Consider the following 25,148-nt stretch of genomic DNA (forward strand, 5'->3'; position numbering starts at 1 on the left):
GATGGTTCCATAATCTGCGCCATACTGATGGTTCCATAATCTGCTCTATACTGATGGTTCCATAATCTGCTCTATACTGATTGCTCAATAATCTGCTCCATACTGATGGTTTCATAATCTGCTCTATACTGATGGTTCTATAATCTGCTCTATACTGATGGTTCTATAATCTGCTCTATACTGATGGCTTCCTGATAAATGTTCTAGTAATTGTCTTCATAGAATACAGCAGATGGATCCCAGGAAGATCCCATAATGAGAAGGCCAGACCATGGTCCATATACCACTGAAAGGTCCCATCAACTGATCCATCCCATAATGAGGAGGTCAGACCATAGTCCATATACCACTGAAAGGTCCCATCAACAGATTCATCCCATCACACACAATCACTTTACTCCTCACACTGTATATAATGTATAATGATCTGCTTTTATCTTCTTATTCCACAGCTCAGTGTAAAAAGCCCACCAGAGACAATGTGTACAGTCTCTACATAGACAAGAAGTATTATAATAATGGAGAAGAAGTGAAACTATGGTGTAAATCTGGATATTATCCTCCATCTTACACAATGAGATGTGACAACCCTCCAGAGTGGACTCCTCCCACTATTACCTGTATAGGTGAGTACAACATGTGACACTTCCATAATATACCCAGCATGAGAACTGAGCTTTTTACAGTATTTTCAGAACAAATGTAGATTTTCCTTAAATTCATAATAAAACTTTTTTTATTTTATTCTATTCAGGAAAGTCTATTGTGTATAGTCAGCTTCCTTGTATGTTTGTATTTTTCCTTAGGTGGCCGGTCCCTCAGCTGCTGCACCCCACTTCTGTTTGAGGGTGTCTACTTTAGGTAGCCATTCCTAAAGGAGTCACCTGTGTTTGTCCTCTCCTGGCTGAGGCCATGTGCTTCCATGATATACACAGCACACTACTCCCCTCCCCCCAGATCCTAGAAGACATCTACAGGAGCCAATCACTTGCCTACCCTTAAATATGTCAAACATTGTTACCAGCACCGCAGATTTCTGAATAAGTTAATTGGTTCCACAGAAAGATATTCAATCCATGCTACAACAATTGGTAGGCTTTCAATAAAAAGTGTGAACAGCGCTATGGAAAATAAAGAAAATAAAAAATCAAATATACATAAAGTCCATATCATACCTCCACTCAAAAAATCACTTCCAGCTTTGGGGCGCACGCTGATTCTGGGTACAGAACAGTGGTGACTCCCGAATGAATATACAGATTGCTGCATATACCAATCCGTGCCAACCCGGGCACTTTATATGTGAGTGCATAAAATAAAGGTTTTAAACAGATGGGGGAATTTTTATTATCCAATAAGTTTTGGTGTGCAATGATGTGTTTCTTGCAGTCCTCTCTACCTCTGTATATGAGCTGGGGGTAAAAGATAAAGGCTGGAGTGGTGGATCCTGATGGCGGCCTGATAGAGAGTGGCAGAGTCCCAGGGTTTATAAAGAAATGCATATTGATCCATTTATGACATTGGGTCAGAACTCTCTGGTTAGGGAGGCAGGTGGCACAAACACATGGATTGTCTTTGTTGCACATTGGAGCACAGTGAACTGTTTGTTAAAATGGAGTTCCACCCTGGAATTTTTTTTTTTTTTTTAAATACCCCCGGGACAGTCAGGGCTAGTGCATTCCACAATGGCTAGCCTCTGATCTGTCCCAGGTTGCACTTACCTGTTAGGACAAATACTTACCTTGAAAAAGTATTGTCCAGCGCTGCCATCTCAGATGTGGGCAGCTTGAAGCCAGCAAGATCCTCTTCGGCGTCCTCTTCCGCCTTCTTCGGTCCCACGATGCCCTGCGCCGGCCCCGCCATCACTTCCGGGCGCGCGCGTCATCCCTCCACAGCTTCTGAGCATGCCCAGAAGCTGTTTAGAAGGGGATGACGCCCCCCCCCGGAACTGACGTCGGGGCCGATGCAGGCGCAATGATTCCTGGGAGCGATGACGTTCAGCTCCCAGGAATCATTGCAGATCCAGGAAGTGACGACGGGCTGCGGCCGAGGAAGGAGGAAGAAGGAAGTAAGGTAAGTGTATTTTCTTCGCTACGAGGTAAGTAAAAAAAAAAAAAATGCGATTAGCCATTTGTTTTTCAGGTGACCCGGAGCGAGAAGATGGAGGTAAGTATAAAATTAGGGTGGAACTCCACTTTAAGCATGTGGACAGTGAAAGAAGTACTATAATATTTTGGGACTGTCTTGAAGTACACACTTATGGGGTTTTTTTACGTGGACGTATGATTTGGACTTCATGTATATGGGTTCACAAAGAGAAGTCATTGACACAGATTTTATTTTTTATTTTTGAATTAATTTTTCTTAGCGCAGTTCACTTTTTCTGTTACACTGACTTGCCTGCCCTCACCTTTCCTTTCTGTAAGCAGGAATTTCAGGTAGTGGTGTGATGAATGTAAGAAAGACACCAGGTGTTGGGGGATGGAGGGGCAGAAAAGCATTTTTATCCTAATTCTATGAATTCTTTAACCACTTGCCTACCGGACACTTTCACCCCCTTCCTGCCCAGGACAATTTTCAGCTTTCAGCACTCTCACAATTTGAATGACAATTGCACCGTCATGAAACACTGTACTCCTATGACATTTTTAAAAAAAAATTCACACAAATAGAGCTTTCTTTTGGTGGCATTTATTCACTGCTGGGTTTTTTTTTTTGTACAAAAAAAAAAAGAAAAAAGGCCAAAAATTTTGAAACAAAAAAGTTTTTCATAGTTTCTGTCAGTAATTTTTGTAAATAAGTAATTTTTCTCCTTCACTGATGTGTGCTGATGCTGCAGCACTGATGGGCACTGATAGGCTGCACCGATGGGCACTGATGAGGTGACACTTATGAGCACTGATAAGGTGGCACTGAAGGGCACTGATTAGGTGGCAATGATGAGGAGGCACTAATATGCTGCACTGATGGGCACTGATATGCAGCACTGATGAGCACTGGTAGGGGGCACTGATAGGCAGCATGATAGGTGGCATTGATGGGCAACGCAGATGAGGAGGCACTGATGGGCACTGACTGGAATCAATAATGGGCACTGATTGGTGTCACTGATGGGCACTGATTGGGGTCACTGATTGGTGCCACTGATGGGCACTGCTGAGGCTTTACTGTAATCAGGGCACTGATGATCAGTGCCCTGATTACCTGGCCTGGTCCCCCCTTCGAGGATGAGCCACTGATCGGATCTCCTCGCCACACACTCTGACAGTGAGACGAGGAGCGCTGATAAATGGCACTTCTGCATTTACATGTTACTGGCTGTGATTGGACACAGGGGATCACTTGGATAAAGAGCCACGTCATTGGCTCTTTACCAGGATCGGGGACACGCCATCTCCTAGAAACATGGCACGGCCGCGATCACCGCACTGTGCTCCCCTGAGGGCATGCGAGAGCGGTTGTTCAGAAGCGCCGTCATGTGAGGCCGTCCAAGAGCGAAAGTCGCACCTCTCCACCGTCAAATGATGGTGAGTGGGCGGGAAGTGGATAAAGTATAACTAAAAGAAAAACTTTCTTTCGTTTTGGGTAGAGTTTATATTGTCATTTGTGTCCCGATTAAGGATATTCACCCTCTTGATTTGTCCTGTTTACCATTATCATTGAAAGTAAAACTAAAAGAAAATCCCAAATTTTGGGTTCTCCCTAGAAAAGTAGTAGAGGGGAAATCTTCCAATGGGGACACTAGTTCTGATGACCTGGGGGTCCCCAAGGATTTCCCTGATTTTCAGGGATTTCCTCTCACTTCCTGTTTGTCTACCGGACAAGAATTGAAGGGAAATCTCCGCAATTGGACACAGATGGTGAAAAAGAAAAAATCTGACAGGGGTTATAACTAGGGATGAGTTTCGAGTTCGAGTTGAACGTAAATTCGACTCGAACATTGGCTGTTCGCTCATTCGTCAAATGACGAACAAATGTGCTTCTTCGTGGGAAATTCGAGCGCCCGCATCCATAATGCACTGCGCGCACGGCGCGTGCAGTGCATTATGTGATTGGCCAAAGTATGCACCCTGACCTTCATGCTTTGGCCAATCAAATCTCTGCCATGATTGGACAAAGGCAAGCTGCTTTTAGCCAATCATGGCTCAGGGGCTAAGTACACGCCCCACACTATATAAAGGCTGCTCGCACAGCTGCAGCATGTAGTGTGACTGTGCGGGCAAGATAGCAAGTGATTGAGACAGGGAGAGGAACATGCTTGAGGCAGGGACAGAACAGTCATTTGCAGTTTATCAGACAGTGCAGTGTAGTCTAGAGGCATTGCTAGCAGTGAGTTAGGCACGGGGAGGATCATGTTTTTCAGGCAGGTAGAAGAAAGTGATTTGCAGTTTATCAGACAGAGCAGTGTAGTCTAATTAGAGACATTGCTAGCAGTGAGTTAGGCAAGGAGAGAGATTTGTGCTTTTTATAAGTTAAGAGATCAGATAATGAACTATATTCAGTAGTGCAGTATATACCATATATAGGACAATTGATTAGCTAGCAGCCCATTGAGTATCTATTGGTCAATTCAGTATACCCTATATTGATCGCTATCTATTTATAAGACAATTGATTAGATAGCAGGCCATTGAGTATCTATCGGTCAGTGCAGTATATCCTATATTGATCTCTATCTATATATAGGACAATTGGTTGGCTATCAGGCCATTGAGTATCTATCGGTCAGTTCAGTATACACTATCTTGATCTCTATCTATATATAGGACAATTGATTAGATAGCAAGCCATTCAGTATCTATCAGGCAGTTCAGTATACCCTATATTGATCTCTATCTTTATCTAGGACAATTGATTACATAGCCGGCCATTCAGTATCTATTGGTCAGTTCAGTACATATCAGCAGTGCATTATATATATATATATATTTTATATTGATCAACCAGTAATAAAACCCCCCAAAATCCACATTATGTCTGAAAGGCCGGCATGGAGAGGCAGAAGCTCACAGGCCACGAAGAGAGGACAAGAAGCCTCTGTGTCCACAGTGATAAGTGGTGGTCACACTCGACATGGTGCATCCTCTGCAGGCGGGGAACGACCGTCGTTTATTTCCGGTGCTGCCCGTGTTATTGAGCCACAACATGTGGAAGAGTTGGTGGAGTGGATAAATAAGCCATCCTTGTCCTTCTCATCCTCTGACACCCATGCTTACACTAATTTGCCTTCCACTGCAGCTGCCAAAGCAGCCCATTCCACAGGCTCCTTCTCCACAGATACTCCTTCTGTCGCCCCACCATCATGCACGGAGGAGTCCCCTGAACTATTCGATCATAGTGTCAGTGACATGCTGCTGGAGGATGCGCAGAAATTTGAAAACTGTGATGTTGGTTCTCAGGTTGATGAAGGGAATAACATGAGCCTAGAGAGAGGGGGTGACAATGACTGACAGGAACCTAGCAGTCATGTTCCCACAGCTGCAGCATACTGCCAAGTTTGCTCCAGTGATGAGGAGGGAGGGGATGATGAGGTCACTGACTGTACTTGGGTGCCTGACAGGATAGAGGGGGGAGGAGGAGGAGGCTCAACTCCAATGAGGCAGTATGTGCTCCAGGGGCCGCCATAGGAGTAGCCAACCTATTGCATCACAACACAGAGCTCCACAGGTGCTGGGTGCTGCAAACTCCCTGCGGACTTCCAAAAGTTCATTAGTGTGGGCTTTTTTCAGCACATGCGCAGTAGACGGCAGCGTTGCTGTTTGCAACATCTGTCTGAAGCAGATAAAGCGTGGCCAGAACACCAGCCCCTTTCGCACCACATGCTTGACAAGGCATATGATGACCTGCTATGCAGTCCATTGGCAACAGCACCTGAAAGAGCCACAAGATCAAAACAAGCATACTTCACCTGACTCCTCATCTGGGATCTCTAATCCTACTATACCTCATGTCATCTTAAATACCTGCATTGAGAGGGATGATGGTATAGCAATGAATGCCACAGAGACTTGCACCCAATCTGCTAGCAGTACAGCACCGCTTTATTTGAGCAGCAGGCAAATTTCATTACCCCAGTTGCTGAACCATAAAAAAATTTACAAAGAAATACTGTCCCAGCCATCCACATGCTCAGCATCTTAATGCTAGCTTGGCCAAATTGCTAGCATTACAGTTGCTGTCTTTTCATCTGGTAGACTCTGCTCCCTTTAACAAATTTGTAGAATGTGCTGTACCACAGTGGCAGGTACCAAAAAGGCATTTCTTTTCACGTAAGGCCATTCCGGCTCTCTATCGTCATGTGGAAGGTAGTGTTTTGGCCTCGTTGGACAGAGCCATCAGCAGGAGGGTGCACATTACTGCTGACTCTTTGTCCAACAAGCATGAACAGGGACGTTACATTTCCTTCATCGCGTACTGGCTAACTCTGCTGGCAGCTGGAAAGATTGCAGGGCAGGGTTCAGTGTTGCAGCTTGTTTTGCCACATCTAGCTACTCCACCACCTCCTCCTCCTCTTCTTCTTCCTCCATGTCCTCTTCTGCTCAATTGTCCTCTGAAGCAGCAGTGCTCCCTAAGCGTTCAAGGGGCTATGCAAGCAGTTAGTCTAAAAGATGCCATGCCGTGCTTCAGTTGGTCTGTCTAGGGGATAGGAGTCACACCGGGGCAGAGATTCTGTAAGCTCTGCAGGGGCAGGCTCAGAGATGGTTGACGTCATGACAGCTTGAGCCAGCAATGTTTATATGCGACAATGGCACCAACCTTCTCTCCGCCCTCCAACACGGACACTTGACACATGTTCCATGCTTGGTACATGTCCTGAATCTGGTGGTACAGCGTTTCTTGACCAGATGCTCAGGCTTCCAAGATCTCCTGAGGCAGGCTAGAAAAGTCTGTGGCCATTTCCGGCGTTCCTACAATGCCAGTGCTCGCTTATCTGACATTCAGCGGGAATTCAACCTGCCCACCACCCGCCTCATTTGTGACATGCCCACCAGGTGGAACTCAACATTGGCAATGCTGCAGCGGCTGCACGTGCAGCAGAGGGCCATCAATGAGTACCTTTGTGAGTATGATACAAGGACAGGGTCAGGGGAGATTGTCTTTTTTTGCCACGCCAGTGGCTTTTGATAAAGGATGCATTCACTGTCCTGTCACCATGTGGGGAGGCCACAAGGATGGTGACCTGGGATGATGCATGCATCAGTGACACTATCCCTCTAGTCTACCTGCTGGAGCACATACTTAGTGGAATAAAGGACAGAGCACTTGAGGCAGAACAGCGGGAGGAAGATGAGGACTTCCTTTCCTCACAAGGCCCCCTTTATGCAGATATCATTCCTGCAGGGCCACAAAACACACAGGAGGAGGAGGAGGATTGCGGCAGCATGGATGTAGAGGATAGCATTCAGAGGTCTTCAAGGGATGGTTTTGATTCCCCAGAAACGCCAGGAGTTGTACGTGGATGGGGAAAGGTTGCTCCTGACAACGTCATCCTTAGTGACCCAGAGGACTCATAAGCTCATGCCTCCTCCAACTTACGTTGCATGGGCTCCCTGATTCTGCAAAGCCTGCGAAAGGACCAGAGGATTCATGCTATCAAGGAGAGGGATAATTACTGGTTGGCAACCCTTCTTGATCCACGTTACAGGGGTATAGTTACAGAGCTCATCCTGCCTTCGCAGAGGGAGCAGAGGATGAAACGTCTTGAGGAGGCCTTGAAAAAAAATTTGTGTACCACCTTTCCAGACACTGGGAGGTTTACATTCTCTGGACGTGTTTCTGGGGCATTCTTCAGCCAAAGGAGGAGCAGTGGAGAAGGCGGCCGGCTGACTGATGCCTTTAAACAGTTCTTTAGTCCTCAGCGGCACCCAGGGCTTTTAGGTTTAACCAACCTTCGGCAGCGTCTCCATCATATGGTGCATGATTATCTAGGGGCAAGAGCAGACTTGGAGACCATTCCATCTTGAGGATGGACCACTGGGCAGAACTTGCTCAATATGCAATGGAGCTGCTGGCCTGTCCTGCTTCCAGCATGCTTTTCGAATGGACGTGTAGTGCTGCTGGAGGTTTTGTGATGGACAAAAGAGTGCATCTGCCCACAGACTCTGTTGACCAGCTGACTTTTATCAAAATTAATTCGTCCTGGATCAACAGTAGCTATCAAGCCCCTGATGCTGATGTAACCGAATTTGCTAGGGGTCTGACATCCCTTGAAGACTGCATATGCTGCCTCTCCGATTCCTCAACCTTGATTCTGCTAGCTTCCAACAATGTTTTTTGTTTAGGTCACCACCAACCCCCAAGGCCTAATTTTTCTGCACTTATATGACAGGTGCATACAATTTAAATGTTGTATGTCATTTTAATAGCAGGCCTTGTCCCTGTGCCCTGCACCCAGCAAGGGTAACTGTGAGGGGTTACGGTGTCCAGGCACCACCAACACCAAAGGCCCAATTTTTTGCACCTGTATGACAAGTACATGCGATTTAAAAATTTGTATAGAATTTTTAGCAGCAGGGCCTGTTCCATTGCCCAGCAAGAGTAACTGTGAGGGGTTACGTTGTTTAGGCACCACCAACACCAAAGGCCCAATTTCAGTTTCAGTTCCTGCCAATACTAACCTTCCAGGTCCCCATCACTCCAGCAGGTTTGCATAGCCGACACCCAACCTTGGTCAGGTCAGATGACAGAACAGCGCCCCCATTTGATCACTGATAAGAACACATACAATTGACCATACAAACGATCTTTGCCAATTTCGAATTGGTATGGAATTTTTACCAGCAGGGCCCGTTGATGCGCCCAGCAAGAGTAACTGTGATGAGTTGCGGTGTTCAGGCACCACCAAAAACCAAGGCCCAATTTTTCTGCACCTGTATGACAAGTACAATGCGATTTCAAATATGTATGGGATTTTTAGCAACAGGGCTCGTTCCTGAGCCCAGCAAGAGTAACTGTGAGGGGTTACGGTGTTCAGACACCACCAACAACCAAGGCCCAATTTTTCTGCACCTGTATGACAAGTACATGCCATTTGAAATTTGTATGTATATTTGTATATGAAATTTTTTCCTTTAGAAATGTCAGTATTGCGGCAGGAGGCTACATACATACATCGTACAGATGCACTACTGTACAGGCACTATCAGAGGACCCCCCCCCCCCCCCCCCCAGGAACGATATTTGAAGGAATTTTTCATTTTTATAGTTTCACTTTAAGCCTCATTAAAATCAGTAAATCACTGCTCCTTTAAAAATGATCGTTTTTAAAAATTTATTTTGCATTGATACATGATCCCCAATAACTTACATTTAAGCCTCCAAAATGAGGCCGTTTGATTATTGACGTTCGAGTCCCCATAGACTTCAATGGAGTTAGTTTGTTCGTACAAACTTTTCCCCTGTTCGCGGTGTTCTGGTGCGAACCGAACAGGGGGTTGTTCAGCTCATCACTAGTTAAGTTTAGTGTGCTTAGCATAGGAAGAGGTTCAGGAGTAGTAGGAACAGCTTAGGCTCTGCCAACAGAGCTGCTTTGGAAAACCTTTCCTCTGCTTACTGCTACCCGGTCTCTCCATGTGACAGGTGCTGTTGGCCTCTCTGCAATCACTGTAGGATCCTCTGTGAGCGTCCCTATCAATACTAAGTGTGCACAAAATTTATTGGAATGTTTTACAATGCATTCCTCAACTTCTAGCCACTTTGTGTGTTGTTCCTTCTCTCCAGGGTGCCAACCACTCAGCTTTTCCCCTTCTCAGCATTCATGTTGGTTTTTAGATCCTTCCTTCATAGAAGACAGTGGGGGAGATTTACTAAAACTGCCATGGCTATTGTTCTTCATCCAAATATTAGGGCTATCTGAAGGGCACTGGTAGTTTTAAATTGGGTTTATATATATGGACAATGTCCTTCTTTTTCTTACACAACTTGTGTCTGTGCCAAACCTCTTGGATGTTCTAAATAAATTGGAGGCATTAGCAGGCCTTTTTGTTACCCTTAATAAATCTATGGCCTTACCAATTAATATATCCCCTCCCAGGAGAGAAACACTCAGATACCTTTCCCATTTATTTTACATAGTTACATAGTAGTTGAGGTTGAATAAAGACAATAGTCCATCCAGTTCAACCTGTGTAGGTGTGTGTGGCCGTAATCATCTCTCATACCCCTGAATGTTCTGATCCTTGAGATGTATGTCCAAGAGTCTTTTGAAAGTAGCCATACTTCCCGCAGAAACCACCTCTTGTGGTAGAGAATTCCACAATCTTGTTGCTCTAACAGTAAAGAACCCCCATGCGTTGCCTGAGGTTAAAACACTTCTCCTCTAATCGCATTGTATGCCCTCGAGTCCTCATGCAATTCTTGCGACTGAATAGCTTTTTTTCTATGCTGAGATCACCATTGAGGTATTTGTAAATTGCTATCATGTCCCCTCTTAGTCGTCTCTTCTCCAGGGAGAATAAATTAAGCGATTGTAGACGCTCTTCATAATCAGTTTAGTTGCTCTTCTCTGGACTCTCTCCAGCTCCAACATATCCCTCCTGAGGACTGTCGACCAGAACTGGACAGAATACTCCAGATGCGGTCAAACCAGAGTTTTATAAAGTGGTAGAATTATAGTTTTATCTCTGGAATAGGTCCCCTTCTTTATGCATGCTAATATTCTGCCAGCTTTGGCAGCTGCCGCTTGACATTGCATGCTATTGCCTAGTCTATCCTCTACCAAGACTCCCAGAACGTTCTCCATTTTTGATCCCCCCCCAAAGTTTCCCCCCTAAACTGTATTGTGCTTTTATGTTTTTAGTCCCCAAGTGCAAAACCTTACATTTCTCCAGATTAAACCTCATTTGCCATGTTGTTGCCCACTCTGTTATTTTGTTCAGGTCATTCTGTAAGATATCTGCCTCATGCTGTGCAGTTATTGCCCTGCCCAATTTTGTGTCATCTGCAAAAACTGATATAGAACTAATGATCCTGTCCTCAATGCTGTTTATGAATAAATTGAACAAAGTTGGTCCCAGGACTGAGCCTTGGGGGACCCCACTTACCACCCCAGACCAGTCTAAATATGCGCTATTTATTACCACCCTTTGGACACGCCCTTTTAGCCAGATGATGTTGTTGTCTTTAGCAAACTCTACGATATAGTCCCTTATCATCCCCTCCAGAAGTTTACATACTATCGATGTCAGGCTGACCGGCCTATAATTTTCCGGGACATGCGTCTGCCCTTTTTTGAATATCGGTATCACGTTAGCTTTCCTCCAATCGCCTGGTACATTTCCTATCATAATACTGTCAGCAAAGATCAGGAACAGTGGTCTAGATATAGTTTTACTAAGTTCTTTGAGTACTCTCGGATGTACGCCATGCGGGCCTGGTGATTTATTTGTGTTCATTTTATCCAGCCTTTCCCTGATTTCACCCTCTGGTGCAAAGTGTCAATATTTTGTGTGGCCGCTATTATTTTTCAGCACTGCCTTAACCCTTATGGGCATGGAGTTCACCAGAGCATCACAGGTTGCCACTGGAGTCCTCCTCCATCCCTCCATGACGACATCACAGAGCTGGTGGATGTTAGACACCTTGCGCTCCTCCACCTTCCGTTTGAGGATGCCCCACGGATGCTCAATAGGGTTTAGGTCTGGAGACATGCTTGGCCAGTCAATCACCTTTACCCTCATTTTCTTTAGCATTTCAGTGGTCATCTTGGAGGTGTGTTTGGGGTTGTTATCATGTTGGAAAACTGCCCTGCGGCCCGTTTTCCGAAGGGAAGGGATCATGCTCTGCTTCAGTATGTCACAGTATATGTTGGCATTCATGGTTCCCTCAATGAACTGTAGCTCTCCAGTGCCAGCAGCACTCATTGAGCCCCAGACCATGACACTCCCACCACCATGCTTGACTGTAGGCAAGACACACTTGTCTTTGTACTCCTCACCTGGTTGCCACCACAAACACTTTTGAGACCATCTGAACCAAATAAGTTTATCTTGGTCTCATCAGACCACAGGACATGGTTCCAGTAATCCATGTCCTTAGTCTGCTTGTCTTCAGTAAACAGTTTGCAGGCTTTTTTGTGCATCATCTTTAGAAGAGGCTTTCTTCTGGGACGAGAGCCATGCAGACCAATTTGAGCACTGACAGGCTGACCCCCCACCCCTTCAAACTCTGCAGCAATGCTGGCAGCACTCATACGTCTATTTCCCAAAGACAACCTCTGGATATAATGTTGGGCATGTGCACTCAACTTCTTTGGTTGACCATGGCGAGGCCTGTTCTGAAGGGAACCTGTCCTGTTAAACCTCTGTAAGGTCTTTGCCACCGTGCTGCAGCTAGGTTTCAGGGTCTTGGCAATCTTCTTATAGCCTAGGCCTTCTTTATGTAGAGCAACAATTCTTTTTTTCAGATCCTCAGAGAGTTCTTTGCCACGAGATGCAACCTTGAACTTCCAGTGATCAGTATAAGAGAGTGAGGGCGATAACACCAAATTTAACACACCTGCTCCCCATTCACACCTGAGACCTTATAACACTAACGAGTCACATGACACCCAGGGAGGGAAAATGGCTAATTGGGCCCAATTTGGACATTGTCACTTAGGGGTGTACTCACTTTTGTTGCCAGCAGTTTAGACATTAATGACTGTGTGTTGAGTTATTTTAAGGGGACAGCAAATTTACACTGTTATACAAGCTGTACACTCACTACTTTACATTGTTCATTGTAGCAAAGTGTAATTTCTTCGGTGTTGTCATATGAAAAGATATAAAATATTTAGAAAAATGGGAGGGGTGTACTCACTTTTGTGAGATACTGTATATGAAACTACAACTCTTTATAGTTAAGGTGTTACATTTAAAATGTTTCTACATCAGAAAGGTAATGCTCATTCATTGTCAGTTATCAGACCATTATTCCTCTCATGAGTTCTGTAAGCACTTCACTTGCAAGGACAATTTTCAATTTTAGTTGGGGAAGAGATTGTCTCATACGTGAACTGAGACCTGGGCGTAGCCCTTTAATTTTTTCGGCCAATCCAAAAATTAGACCAGTCAGAATTAAATCCAGAAATCCTAAGTCATATTTTTTATTTTTAATTCATAGATGCTCTGACAACTCTGTCAAATCACCAAAATAAAATTTTCCTCAAAATCCCCTGTCCTGTCCAGGAGGGTTGATCTGCATACTTAGGGGAGCTCAGCAAATCCCAAAGCAGTGAGCCTGGCATGGGGTCTGAGCCGGCCTTTAGGTATGGTTGAGTCATGCTGGCAGGGAAGTTGAGTGGAAGAAGGAGTTGGAGTGCCGAGGGTACTATCGGTGGCCCTTGAGTCAAACCCCCCAGTCTGGGGTGGGTGGTGTTCTACCTCAGGCTAGAGCTCAGGTGCTGTCTTGGAAGTATCCTACAACAGAAGCACTTTGGAAGGAGTCTTTCCTGAGAGATAGCGGGAGCAAGGAGGACAGTGTGAACACTACAGTCTCTCTGGAAGATATCGGTGTACTTAGATCTTTCTTAACCTTGCCCTGGGAGATCGCTGGAGCAGTCAGGTAAACTGGTGAAGAGTCAGTAAGGTAGACCAGTGAAGGAGCAGCCATGTGGGCTGGCATTTCCTGCAGTGGGTAGAGCTGGGATCGGTGTCTACAAGTTGGTGGTACTCCAGGATGCAGCTTATAACAGGTTGTGCAACTTTGAAAAGGGACTGAGAGTTCCTAGTCCTTAAGGGACTTTTGCATCTTTTTATTTATCAGGAACTGTCGGTGCTCGCAAGGAGGAACCCAGTTCTGCAACCCCTACATGTTCAACAAACAACATCAATAATATATAAAAGGTGAAGAATCACTAGATATACTTTATTGAAATCAATCAACACAGTCCACAATCTTTTTCATAAATTATGTGTTCTTATTGTAATATCACATGTATCCTTTTACATGCGTGTTTGCCGTGCATATTCCAAAAAGAACTGTGTGTTCCACCAGTGCGATCCACCACCTCTCAATAGAGCCTCTTACCTCTATATCTACCTCCACAAGGGTAAGGTCAAAAGTGCTTTCCCAATGATCTGGGTCACAATCTTCCAACAATCCTCCAATGCATTCAGAAATCTGCCTGCATACCACTCTGTCATTCCGTGTGGACTCGGGCCAATTCACAGAAAAAGAAAAAATATACCTCTCATGGTGTCATATTAAAACAAACTTAGCATTTATTAAAAGGAAGAGAAAAAACTACTCTCAAAGTGGACTATCCAAGATAGTATAACCTTTTTAGGATAGGTCAAACAGTGCTTTCCCAGAGATCTGGGTCACAGTCCTCCAGCAATCCCCAATCCGCCTACACTGATGTTTTTTCTTAAGGGGGCGATGTCTTTTATACCTTAAAAAGGCCCTGCCACTTGAAAGAACCCCATTGTTTCTGTCCAGATGGCAAAAAGGAAAATATCCTGGATTATGGCTCAGGAGAAGTTGGTTAGTGTGCTTTTGGAATCCACTCAGAAATTTGAGGGTACATGGGAACCTTTGGCGAATTATATACACATCCTGTTGGTCCGATATTTATATCATCAATCGGCTTCTCAAAGCCGGAGTACTTTGTACTGGTCACTGGACACCTTTATCTCTTCTTTCCTCTCTGATTTCCCTCTTTTTCCGACTTTTCTCTTCTTTTTTTCTCCCTTCTCATTGTTTCTTACCCGGCATTGGGTTCCATTCCTTCTATTCTCTAGATTGCTGTAAGGGACCCTGTGATACTGGACCTCTCTGGACCTGGGGTTGGATCACCCTAGTCCTCAATTTCCCTAAGACCTGCTCAAGTCTGATTTCTTGGTACTACTCTAAGGTTCTCGAGTAAGACTGGTATTCCTATTTTTGGATTCCTAGATGGTTCGCAGCTTTATTCCCTTGTCCTATACATTTATATTTGTTTTTGTTTTTTTACATGATGCTATTATTTGCTTTTGAAACCCAAGCTGATGCAAGCTTCCTAAAAACGTAACTTGTCCTACCATTGGAGGTTTTTGTATTGCTTATCCTCAATGACTACAGGGTATTTCTATTTTTTTTTATTTCTATCTTTGATGTTATCAAATAAAAATGTATTGAAAGTAAAAAAGCTCTGCCCCCCCCCCCCCCACATTCTTTACTGACTGGCTGTAACTGACAGTGGCTCCCTTGCACATCACTGGATCAAGAGGGGGATCAGGTAAGTACTGGGGGGGGGGCATGGGGGAGCAAAACACAAATGTTTTTTTTAACTGCATGCATTAAAATCCCTCAGCCTTTACAACCACTTTCAGGCCTGCAGGAAGGAACCAAGATGAATATATGCTGCTGGATAAGTGAGGGGAGATTAGTCACCTTTAAATTTGCCCTTCTTGGGTTAAAAAAGGTTGACTCTAGCTTTGGGGCATTCTTATAGTTAAAACACGGAAACTTTCATATAGGAGGACAGAGGGACAACATGGGTTGTCCAGTATGGATCTCCAGTGTGTTTGTGGATCTGGGAGACAAATACTGGCACAGAGCACCCTGAGAACAAATAACAAAGTTCTCCAGTGTAGCACTACCCCCCATAGGAGCTGCTGATCTGACAGGTTCTCTCTCACAGCAGTGCAGAGGCAGCCAAGCAAACAGCAACAGTCCATTCACTCTGGCTCAGAAATCAGCCAAGGAGATGCCTTTTTGGTATTTATTCCTGAAGAAGCTTGTGACAGGAGAGGGTAGAGGGGTGTGGGATAGTCCAAAACACTGTGTACAACTTGGAATGTGTAAAAGACTCTGCGCTTGTGGTCCGTTTGGGTAAAGGATATTACGGCTGCTGCCTCCCTAGGATATAGTCCGAGAACTATAAAAAGATATATGAAAGAATAGGGAAGTAGCGCTGCCTGATAGGGTGAGTTATATAATATAATATATTGCACTGTCAAAACCAAGGATAGTGTATATATAAAAATGTGACTGGTGTAGGTTAATCGTTAGAGGATATCGTATCTGCAACTGTGTTAGATGTACAGATAAGGAAAAAATATGATATATATCTGAGTGCAAGTAATAATACAAAGTGCCACACAAATTGATATCTATAAGTGATCCTGGTGAAAGCAGGACTTAAATAGTGAAAATAAATCAAAAAAAATATATAGAAAATATTTCACAACAAAGGCAAAGTAAATATTATACAGTATATGATATCTATTCAATTAAAGTGCTGTGCATAAGTGTTAGTGACAAATAAATAAATAAATATTGGTGACCAAAATTAATTTATAAATGTGTGGTGATCCAAAAAGCAAAGTAGTCCAGATGTGACCATATAGTCTGTATACACATATAGGGGTGAAGTGGCAATTATAGAGCTATAAATATCTGTGATTGAAAAAGTCCAAGGTAAACAGCCAGTGATAATCTTCTAATGAACACCTATGATGGGTGACCCCGTGGTGGGCGGTGAGGTACTCAGTGACCCCTCTAGTAAAAGGAACACTCACCAGAAGTACCCACCCCACACAGGGGTACAGAGCGGGTAAAGATGGTGGTCCGATGGGTGACTCCAAGTGTCCTCCTCCGGTTCCAGATATAAACGTCCTGCGTAGTCTCTGTGTGGGTCCCATGAGGTAAGGATTCCTGGGGAGGGTGGTTGAAGCCTAATGGGATCCTGATCTAAACAGTGGGCAGTGGGATCCTAGGTCCACGGGGTGACACTCGTGCCAATGGAGTAGGGATACCAAGATAATGAACAGGCATATAATGTGATATTGTATGAACAGGGTTTATTCATCCATACATATAAGAGAGGTACTCACAAATTGGTGAACAATAACGAGCATGTAGCGTTGCGGGTGGAGCGCGGTGCGGTCCGGGCCTCGCTCTCGATACCGGAAGTGATGCGACACGCTGTACGTGTTTCGTAGCAAGTACGTCTTCAGCAGCGAAGACGTACTTGCTACAAAACGTGGGAGAGCACAACCGCAGTGCATCCTGAGATTGGTCATAAAAGCTGAGGGCACATGTGACAGGGCGTCTTTGGGCGGGAAGCAGAGTCCAAGGATGAGGGTGACGGCTGTCTCTCCTCCTGTCAGTGTGGAAAGTGATCACAGGCAGTCAGCCTAGTGGACCAGAAGTGTGGTGATGGGCTGTGTGGTCCAAAGGAATCTGACGGTGGATCAAGTGTCAGAGCAACCTGAGGAAAAACAGTGTGAGTACCAGGGTGCTTGCCAGGGGTGTGCCCAGGAAGGTGGCCACTCCAGGGAAACTCAGTGGACAGGAGCCAGCACACATGGCAAGTAAGAAAGGGGGTGCCAAGTTATGACATAGTTCGCCTTTTATATCTTCACTTCAGTGGCGAGGTGAAGCAGCGGCCTTGCAGCATACACCACAGCTAGTTGTCCGCAATATTGTACATAGTTCAAGTTGGAGTATCCCACTCATCCCTTCTCCCATCCAAGTTCCAATAAAATACAAAAAAACAAATCCCCTGGACTGTTCATTGACTGAGCCAAGGACTTAAAGTGATAAGTTTAACCACTTTACCTCTGCTCACATTGCTGCTACTGCTGCAAAGTGGCTCGTTCCCGTCCAGCGACGTAGACCTACGTCGCTGGACTCCTCCCCCTGTAGGCGGCGCTCGCGCGCCGCCGGAGGCGTGCTCCCGCTGTTTTCAGTCACAGCGGGAGTCGGGCCAGGGGAGGAGCAGCGGCGATCGCCGCTGCTCTTCCCCGATCATCGGGGAATCAAGTGAGGAGATCCGCCCGCCTGTGTAAACAGAGCAGGCGGATCTCCTAAGTGACAGGGACTGACAGATCGGAGTGTTCAGCATAGCTGAACATCCGATCTGTCCTTCTGTCACACAGTCACCCCCCCCCCCCACACGTTAGTAAGCACCAGGCATACATTAACCCCTCCCTCTCAAATAAAATTAACCACTTCACTGCCAGTGTAATTTTTACAGTAACAGTGCATATTTATAGCACTGATTACTGTAGAAATGTCACTGGTACCCCCAAAAGTGTCAAAAATGTCAGTCAAGGGTCCAATCTGTCCGCCGCAATGTCGCAGTCCCGCAAAAAAAAAATCGCAGATCGCCGCCATTACGCATTAAAAAAAAACACCAAAAATGACAGAAATCTTTCCCGTAGTTAGTAAACGCAATAACTTTTGCGCAAACCAATCAAAATACGCTTATTGTGATTTTTTTTACCAAACATAGGTAGCAGAAAACAAATTGGCCAAAAATTTTTTAAAAAATTGATTTTTACATTTTTTTGGGGGGGAATTTCATATAAAAAAATGTTAAAAATATTGTTATTTTTTCAAAATAAACGCTCTTTTTTTGAGCGCAAAAAGTAAAAATCGCACAGGTGATCAAATACCACCAAAAGAAAGCTCTGTTTGTGGGAAAAAAAGGACGTCAATTTTATTTGGGTACAGCGTCGCACGACCGCGCAATTGTCAGTTAAAGTCGCACAGCGCCGAATCGCAAAAAGTGGCCTGGACGTAAGACAGCAAAATCCTCCGGTGGTAAAGTGGTTAACAAGCTGTTACCATGGGTAACCCAGGGGAATCCAATCTCAGCAGCTCCCAAGGGGGCAGTGCTACAAAAGTCTGTGCACAGTTCAGTAAATACATAAATTGTCCAGCATGCTGGTCTTGCCATGCTATCTAAATATTCCTTCTCACTTGCTGTTGGGCCGGTCATCATTATGAAGGTGTTCATCAGATTTACATAAGATCTTTTCTATTAAATGCTTATTCATAGGAGGAATCCCATCATTAATGGTAACAATCTTTTGTAGAGGAAAGATCATATGCTCCTAAAATGTGAAGGTGAGAGATGTGTTATGGCAACATAAAGGAATGACGCTAGACTTAGGGTCAGTGTTGGGGAGCTTTTGTTTGTATCAGAAACTGCCTAACTTTCTATGACAAGACATTGACACCGAGCTCCATTTAGAACCAGAGACATGGTCACATCCCCGTATATCTGTATATCCATACCGCTCCTTGTTAAAAAAAAAAGAAAAAAGCTCTACACGTTTATGAAGTACAGCGTTGTGCTTTATAAGTGCCGGTTCACACTGATGCGGCTGCCGCAATCGCATGTAATATCGGAGCGCACTGCTCCTTCATTACATGCGATCGGCTGTGCAGTGCGAGTTTAGCCATACACTTTGTATGGCTAAATTCGCACCGCACCCGCAGCAAAGACGCACAGGACCCTCATTGCAGCCGCATCAGGATCGGATCGCACAGCGGTTCACACTTGTGCGATCCGATCCTGTGCGAACTGCACGATCGCACTGCGATATGCGATCAAACTGGGGGTGTCGTTAAGATTACATTGACACCCCCAGCGTATCGCATATGGCAGTGTGAACTGCCAGGGGGTGCGTTTGCGATGCGGGAACAGGCTGCGAATTTGCAGCCTTCCCGCATCGCATCAGTGTGAACCGGGGCTCAATGTGCATTGTGCTCTGCTGGCTTCAGACTTCCTCAAACACATGAGATTGTAAAAAGAAGCCAGGAGGAGAGCCAGTCATGTGACTTTGGTAGGCTCTCCTCCAATCACAGAGCTCTATGCTGTGATAAACAGGGATAACTCCATGAACTTCCTCAGGATCAGTTTTATGAATGGGATGCAAAATACAGATCCTGGTATTGAGAAATATTGCTGAATATAACGGAGAGCGAATATCTTCTCTATATTATAAATCATCTCTGAGAGTTTCATGTCTCCATCTTGTCTTTGTCAGGAGTCACATTTACAGTTTGGAGCATCACTGCAACCAGTATCAGCGCCCGGATCTCCTGCACTCCTCAATGTCCCGATACCTGGAGATATAATGTGCTATGCTGTCCTGAGCCGTATCCAGATTATGGTAGATCATGTATATATCCATCTGATAGAAGTGTGATATTCACTGATCTGCAGCCGTCCTCTAAGTATAGAATGCACACCTGGCTTTATATAGACCGGCAAACATACAATCTGAACAGCGGGATTATTATAACAAAGGACGAAGGTGAGAGAATGGTTCTCATACAAGTATTGTCTGTTCTCATATCAGCAAACACCGCACAGAATACTCAGCCCTTAATTTATTATATTGTAATTGACATAGATTTGCTGCAGCTTTCTGCCAGGCTGGCTGGGGCTCCACCTCACTTCTCCTTCTTCGGATAGGGTACACACATACCTGAAAATAGGCGACACTCTGCCATATTGAGTCTCACATACCCCTAGCCTGAGGTCCACCTTCTTGAATAAAGATCGTCCACACAAATAGCCTTTCAATATTTTCACTGTGAAGCAACAGGATATCATTCTGTACAGCCACTTCTTCAATGTCCCACCCCAGGCCATCAATACAGTAATATTCATTGCAGATAACTTTGAACTTTGAAGTCCAACCATCTCTCCTGCTCCCTCTCCACTGTGAGATCCCCCTCTGTGGGTGCCCTTCCAGAATCTCCAGGTTTGCCCAAACAAAGGGCCCTGTCATGTCCAGGTCATAAACCTGCATAATGAGGGAACCGCGCAAAAGTAATGCGCCCCGAACACTCCCACTTTCCGTCTGCCGTCTTGTGATTGGTCCAGCCTGGCAGCATAGCACCAGGCTGGAACGTGAAATGCTGCATCCAAGCAGTGTGTAGCCTGCAGTTAGGTTCACATTCAGCAGATAGTGAGGCTTGTCAGAGCCGCTCAGTGTGTGTGACACTGTCATGTAATGTAACTGTTTGCAGGGAGAAAGACCAGCTGTCAAAACTCAGCGGTGATGTCGGGGGTGGGTGGGACCGAACAGCTATCAAACACCAGCCAATGGGATGGGGTCTGGGCGGCTGCTTCGTTTATGTGGCCCCGCCTGTTTCTTAAGCAGCCCAATCATTGGCTGGTGTTTGACAGCTGCTCAATCCCGCCCACCCCGACATCACGGCTGAGTTTTGACAGCTGGTCTTTCTCCCTACAAGTAGTTACATTACATGACAGTGTCACACACACTGAGCGGATCTAACAAGCCTCACTATCTGCTGAATGTGACACTCCCCCCTCTCCCCTGTTAGTGTCCATAAGTAGTGCCTATCAGTCCCGCCTATCAGTGCCCAGTAGTGCCACCTATCAGTGCCCAGTAGTGCCACCTATCAGTGCCCATCAGTGCCACCAATCAGTGCCTACCAATGCCGCCTATCAGTAGCCATCAGTGCTGCCTATTAGTGCCCAGGAGGGCTGCCAATCAGTGCCCAGCGGTGCTGCCTATCAGTGCCGCCTATCAGTACTCTTCAGTGCTGCCAATAAGTGCCACCTATCAGTGCTGCCATTCAGTGCCCAACAGTGCTGCCTATCAATGCCCATGAGCGCACTGAGTGCAGGGATGAGGAGATGAACTCAGCAACCAGGCACATTGTCTATGGGGGGGCTGGCCTGGTTGGGCACAACTGAAATCTGTTGATGTTTATTAATGCCACATGCCGATCTTTAGTATAATAGGTAATCACCACACTTATATTTACAATAAACTACTGGTACAGTAAATTAAAAAGTGTCAGTAAAAAGCTTTCTGCTAAGCACTGTTAGGTGTTCCCACACCACAAAAAAAAAAAAAGTGCAGCGCCAACTCACAAATGGAACCCTCTAATGTATGGAAATCTTAATAAAGTGAAATATTAGCACAATAGCTGTCTCAGTAATATGGAACTGCACATAAAGCACATCAAACTGAAAACAAGACATAAACATGAAGGTGGGATCTCCTCTTATAGATATTTGCCATACAGATTAACTTCAAGTGCAATAATTGCAGAGATCTGTGATGTAATACACATCAAAAGGAAAATAAGGCGTATATCTTTTTCAGAACTTAGCAGGGATGGTGGAACCCCTCTACAGATATTTGTCATACAATTTAAGTGCAAAAACTTTTTAGTTGGAAGGTTCACACCAGTAGAGAACGTTAGAATTTTTATTTTTTAGATTGTTACACTTCATTTTATATGTTTTAGTTACTATTATAATGTAAATTATTGCACTTGAAGTTAATTTTCCACCACCCATGCTAAGTCCATATCTTTATGGACCTTGCTTTGTGCACTGGTGTGCAGTCATGTTGGAACAGGAAGGGGCCATCCCCAAACTGTTCCCACAAAGTTGGGAGCATGAAATTGTCCAAAATGTCTTGGTATGCTGACGCCCTAAGAGTTCCCTTCACTGGAAAGAAGGGGCCAAGCCCAACTCCTGAAAAACAACCCCCCACCACAACCCCTCCTCCACCAAATGATTTGGACCAGTGCACAAAGCAAGGTCCATAAAGACATGGATGAGCGAGTTTTAGGTGGAGGAACTTGACTGACCTGCACAGAGTCCTGACCTCAACCCAATAGAACCCCTTTGGGATGAATTAGAGCGAAGACTGCGAGCCAGGCCTTCTCGTCCAACATCAGTGCCTGACCAAATGTGGATTATTTCAAGGGGTGACTATGAATACTTTTTCATGGCCCCTTTCACACTTGGGTGACCTCAAAGTCACGCAATTTTTTTACCGCGTTTTTTGCCATGAAGCAATGCCTGTTACATTTTTCTGTTTGCCCCCCCCCCCCCAAAAAAAAAAATTTTGAGCACCAGCCGCCACTGGGTACTGGTTAGATATATGGATATGATGAGCACTATGTAGGTAACTGCTGATAAGTGGCACAAGGGATAAAAAGTTGGGTAAGCAGCACACAACTGTATATGTTATATATCATGTGTGTGCAGGATAATCAGTCCAAAAAGAGGGTCCATATAAAGGGATGTGGTGGAATATTGTCAATAGGTAGCCAGCTTGTCAGAGTAAGAAGAAGCTCTGTGGATGTAAAGGCAAGCAGCGACAATCTAAGTGCAGTATAAGGGTAAAATGGTCATGCTTTAATTAAAGGTGCACTCACAAGATAACAGGATAAAAACAGCATGTAGGATCTGCCACGTCATGTGGATCCATCCAGGTGGAGAGCTGGGGGTCTGCGGCGTCTCACATGCCGGTAATGCCGGTGGTGTCTGGAGCTCTGGGGCAGTGGACAGAGGAGAGAGCCGAGCGTCTCCAGTGGAACAGAGAGCCAACAGGGCTCTCCACTCGGAGCCAGAGCTCTCCACCCGGACGGATCCACATGGCGTGGCTGATCCTACATGCTAGTTTTATCCTGTTATCTTGTGAGTACACCTTTAATTAAAGCATGACCATTTTACCCTAATACTGCACTTAGATTGACGCTGCTCTTTCTTGCCATTTGATGCTGATTAGATGCTCATTCCGGGTTTGCTGTTACCCGATAGTCAGGTAATTTATAGGGAGAGGTCAGGAATGACAGCCTCCATGTTTATCCAATGGCAGGGGCTCTGGTGGAATAGAAGGAATAGGAGTGGGGTCTGGTGGAATAGAAGGAATAGGACTAAGGTCTGGTGGAATAGAAGAAATAGGAGTAAGGCCTGGCGTAATAGGATAGGGAGTGGGGTCTGGTGAAATAGAAGGAATAGTAGTGTGGTCTGGTGGAATAGAAGGAATAGGAGTGGGGTCTGGTGAAATAGAAGGAATAGGAGTGTGGTCTGGTGAAATAGAAGGAATAGGAGTGTGGTCTGGTGAAATAGAAGGAATAGGAGTGGGGTCTGGTGCAATAGAAGGAATAGGAGCTGGATCTGGTGGAATAGAAGCAATGGAAGTGGAGTCTGGTGGAATAGAAGGAATAGGAGTGGGGTCTGGTGAAATAGAAGGAATAGGAGTGGGCTCTGGTGTAATAGAAGGAATAGAAATGGGGGTCTGGTGTAATAGAAAGAATAGGAGGGAGGTCTGGAATAATAGAACTATAGGGAGTGGGGTCTGGTGAAATAGAAGGAATAGGAATGGGGTCTGGTAGAACTGAAGCAATAGGAGTGAGGTCTGTTGGAATACAAGGCACATGAGTGGGTTCTGGTAGATTAGAAGGAAAAGGAGTGGGGTCTGGTGGCATATAAAGAATAGGAGGATGGTCTGGTCCAATAGAAGGATAGGGAGTGGGGTCTGGTGAAATAGAAGGAATAAGAGTTGGGTCTGGTGGAAAAGAAGGAATATGAATGGGGTCTGGTGAAACTGAAGGAAGAGAAGCAGGGTCTGGTGTAAAAATAGTATAGGGAGTGGGGTTAGGTGGAATAGAAGGAAGAGGAGTGGAGTCTGGTGGAATAGAAGTAATAGCAGCAGGTGAAATGGAAGGAATAGGGGTGGGGTATGGTGGAATAGAAGGAGTAGGAGTGGAGTCTGGTGGAAAAGAAAGAATAGGAGTTGGGTCCGGTGGAATAGAAGGAATAGGACCGGGATCTAGTGGAATAGAAGGAATATGAGTGGGGTCTGGTGGAAAAAAAGGAATTTGAGTGGTATCTGGTGGAATAGAAGGAATAGTAGCAGGATCTGGTGGAAGAGAAGAAATAGGAGCGGAGTCTGGTAGAATAGAAGTAATAGGAGTGGAATCAGGTGGAATAGAAAGAAAAAGGAGCAGGATCTGGTGGAATAGAAGGAATAAGAGCGGGTTCTGGTGGAAAATAAATATTAGGAGCAGGGTCTGGTGGAAAAGAAGGCAGAGGAGTGGGGTCTGGAGGAATCAAGGAAATAGTCTGTTGATAAGATTTAGTTTGGCTTTATTTTCTGTATATACAATAACGTTTATGGAAAACAAAGATAAATCCATAATCGAATATGTTTCTCTGTATATTATCTCCATATTCCAGTTCTATATCTGAGTGCAGGGGGATTGGATGCTCTGACCTCTATGTGTACGGACTGTATACTATGATTGGAATCTGTAACATTTATTATTTTCCATGCAGTGCCTGGTCACCCTGAAATAAAGAATGTTCCATCAATGGAAGATAACACAATTAGATGGGAATTGTCTGATAAATGGGGAGAAATCACCGGATTCCAGGTAAGATAATCCTACATTCTGTATATTTTATTCTCAATTCCATATTGACCAATTACTGCTTACATGTTGAAGACAAATCGACTTATCTAAAGGTAATGATTGTGAGTCAATTTTATTTTAATATTAAGTGAATGTGTAAGCATAAGGGGATTTGTAAAATAGTATAACCTTTATTAAAGAAAAACTTCACTCAGACATGTAGAAATAAAAGCCATCAGCTACAAATACTGCAACTT

The 25,148-nt window shown here is 44.9% G+C and overlaps 1 protein-coding gene across 1 annotated transcript in view; it reads left to right on the forward strand.

Moving 5' to 3' along the window:
• The window catches only part of LOC309550555 (receptor-type tyrosine-protein phosphatase kappa-like), a 408,935-nt gene that overhangs the window by 116,611 nt on the left and 267,176 nt on the right, over window positions 1–25,148 (forward strand). The window contains exon 2 of the mRNA XM_082250907.1: window positions 453–626. Coding sequence (XP_082107033.1) covers window positions 453–626 — 174 coding nt within the window. The remainder of the gene's footprint in view (window positions 1–452; window positions 627–25,148) is intronic.

Source organism: Pelophylax lessonae (genome assembly GCF_965119305.1).
Source record: "Pelophylax lessonae genome assembly, chromosome: 1".
NCBI classification, from domain to species: Eukaryota; Metazoa; Chordata; class Amphibia; order Anura; family Ranidae; genus Pelophylax; species Pelophylax lessonae.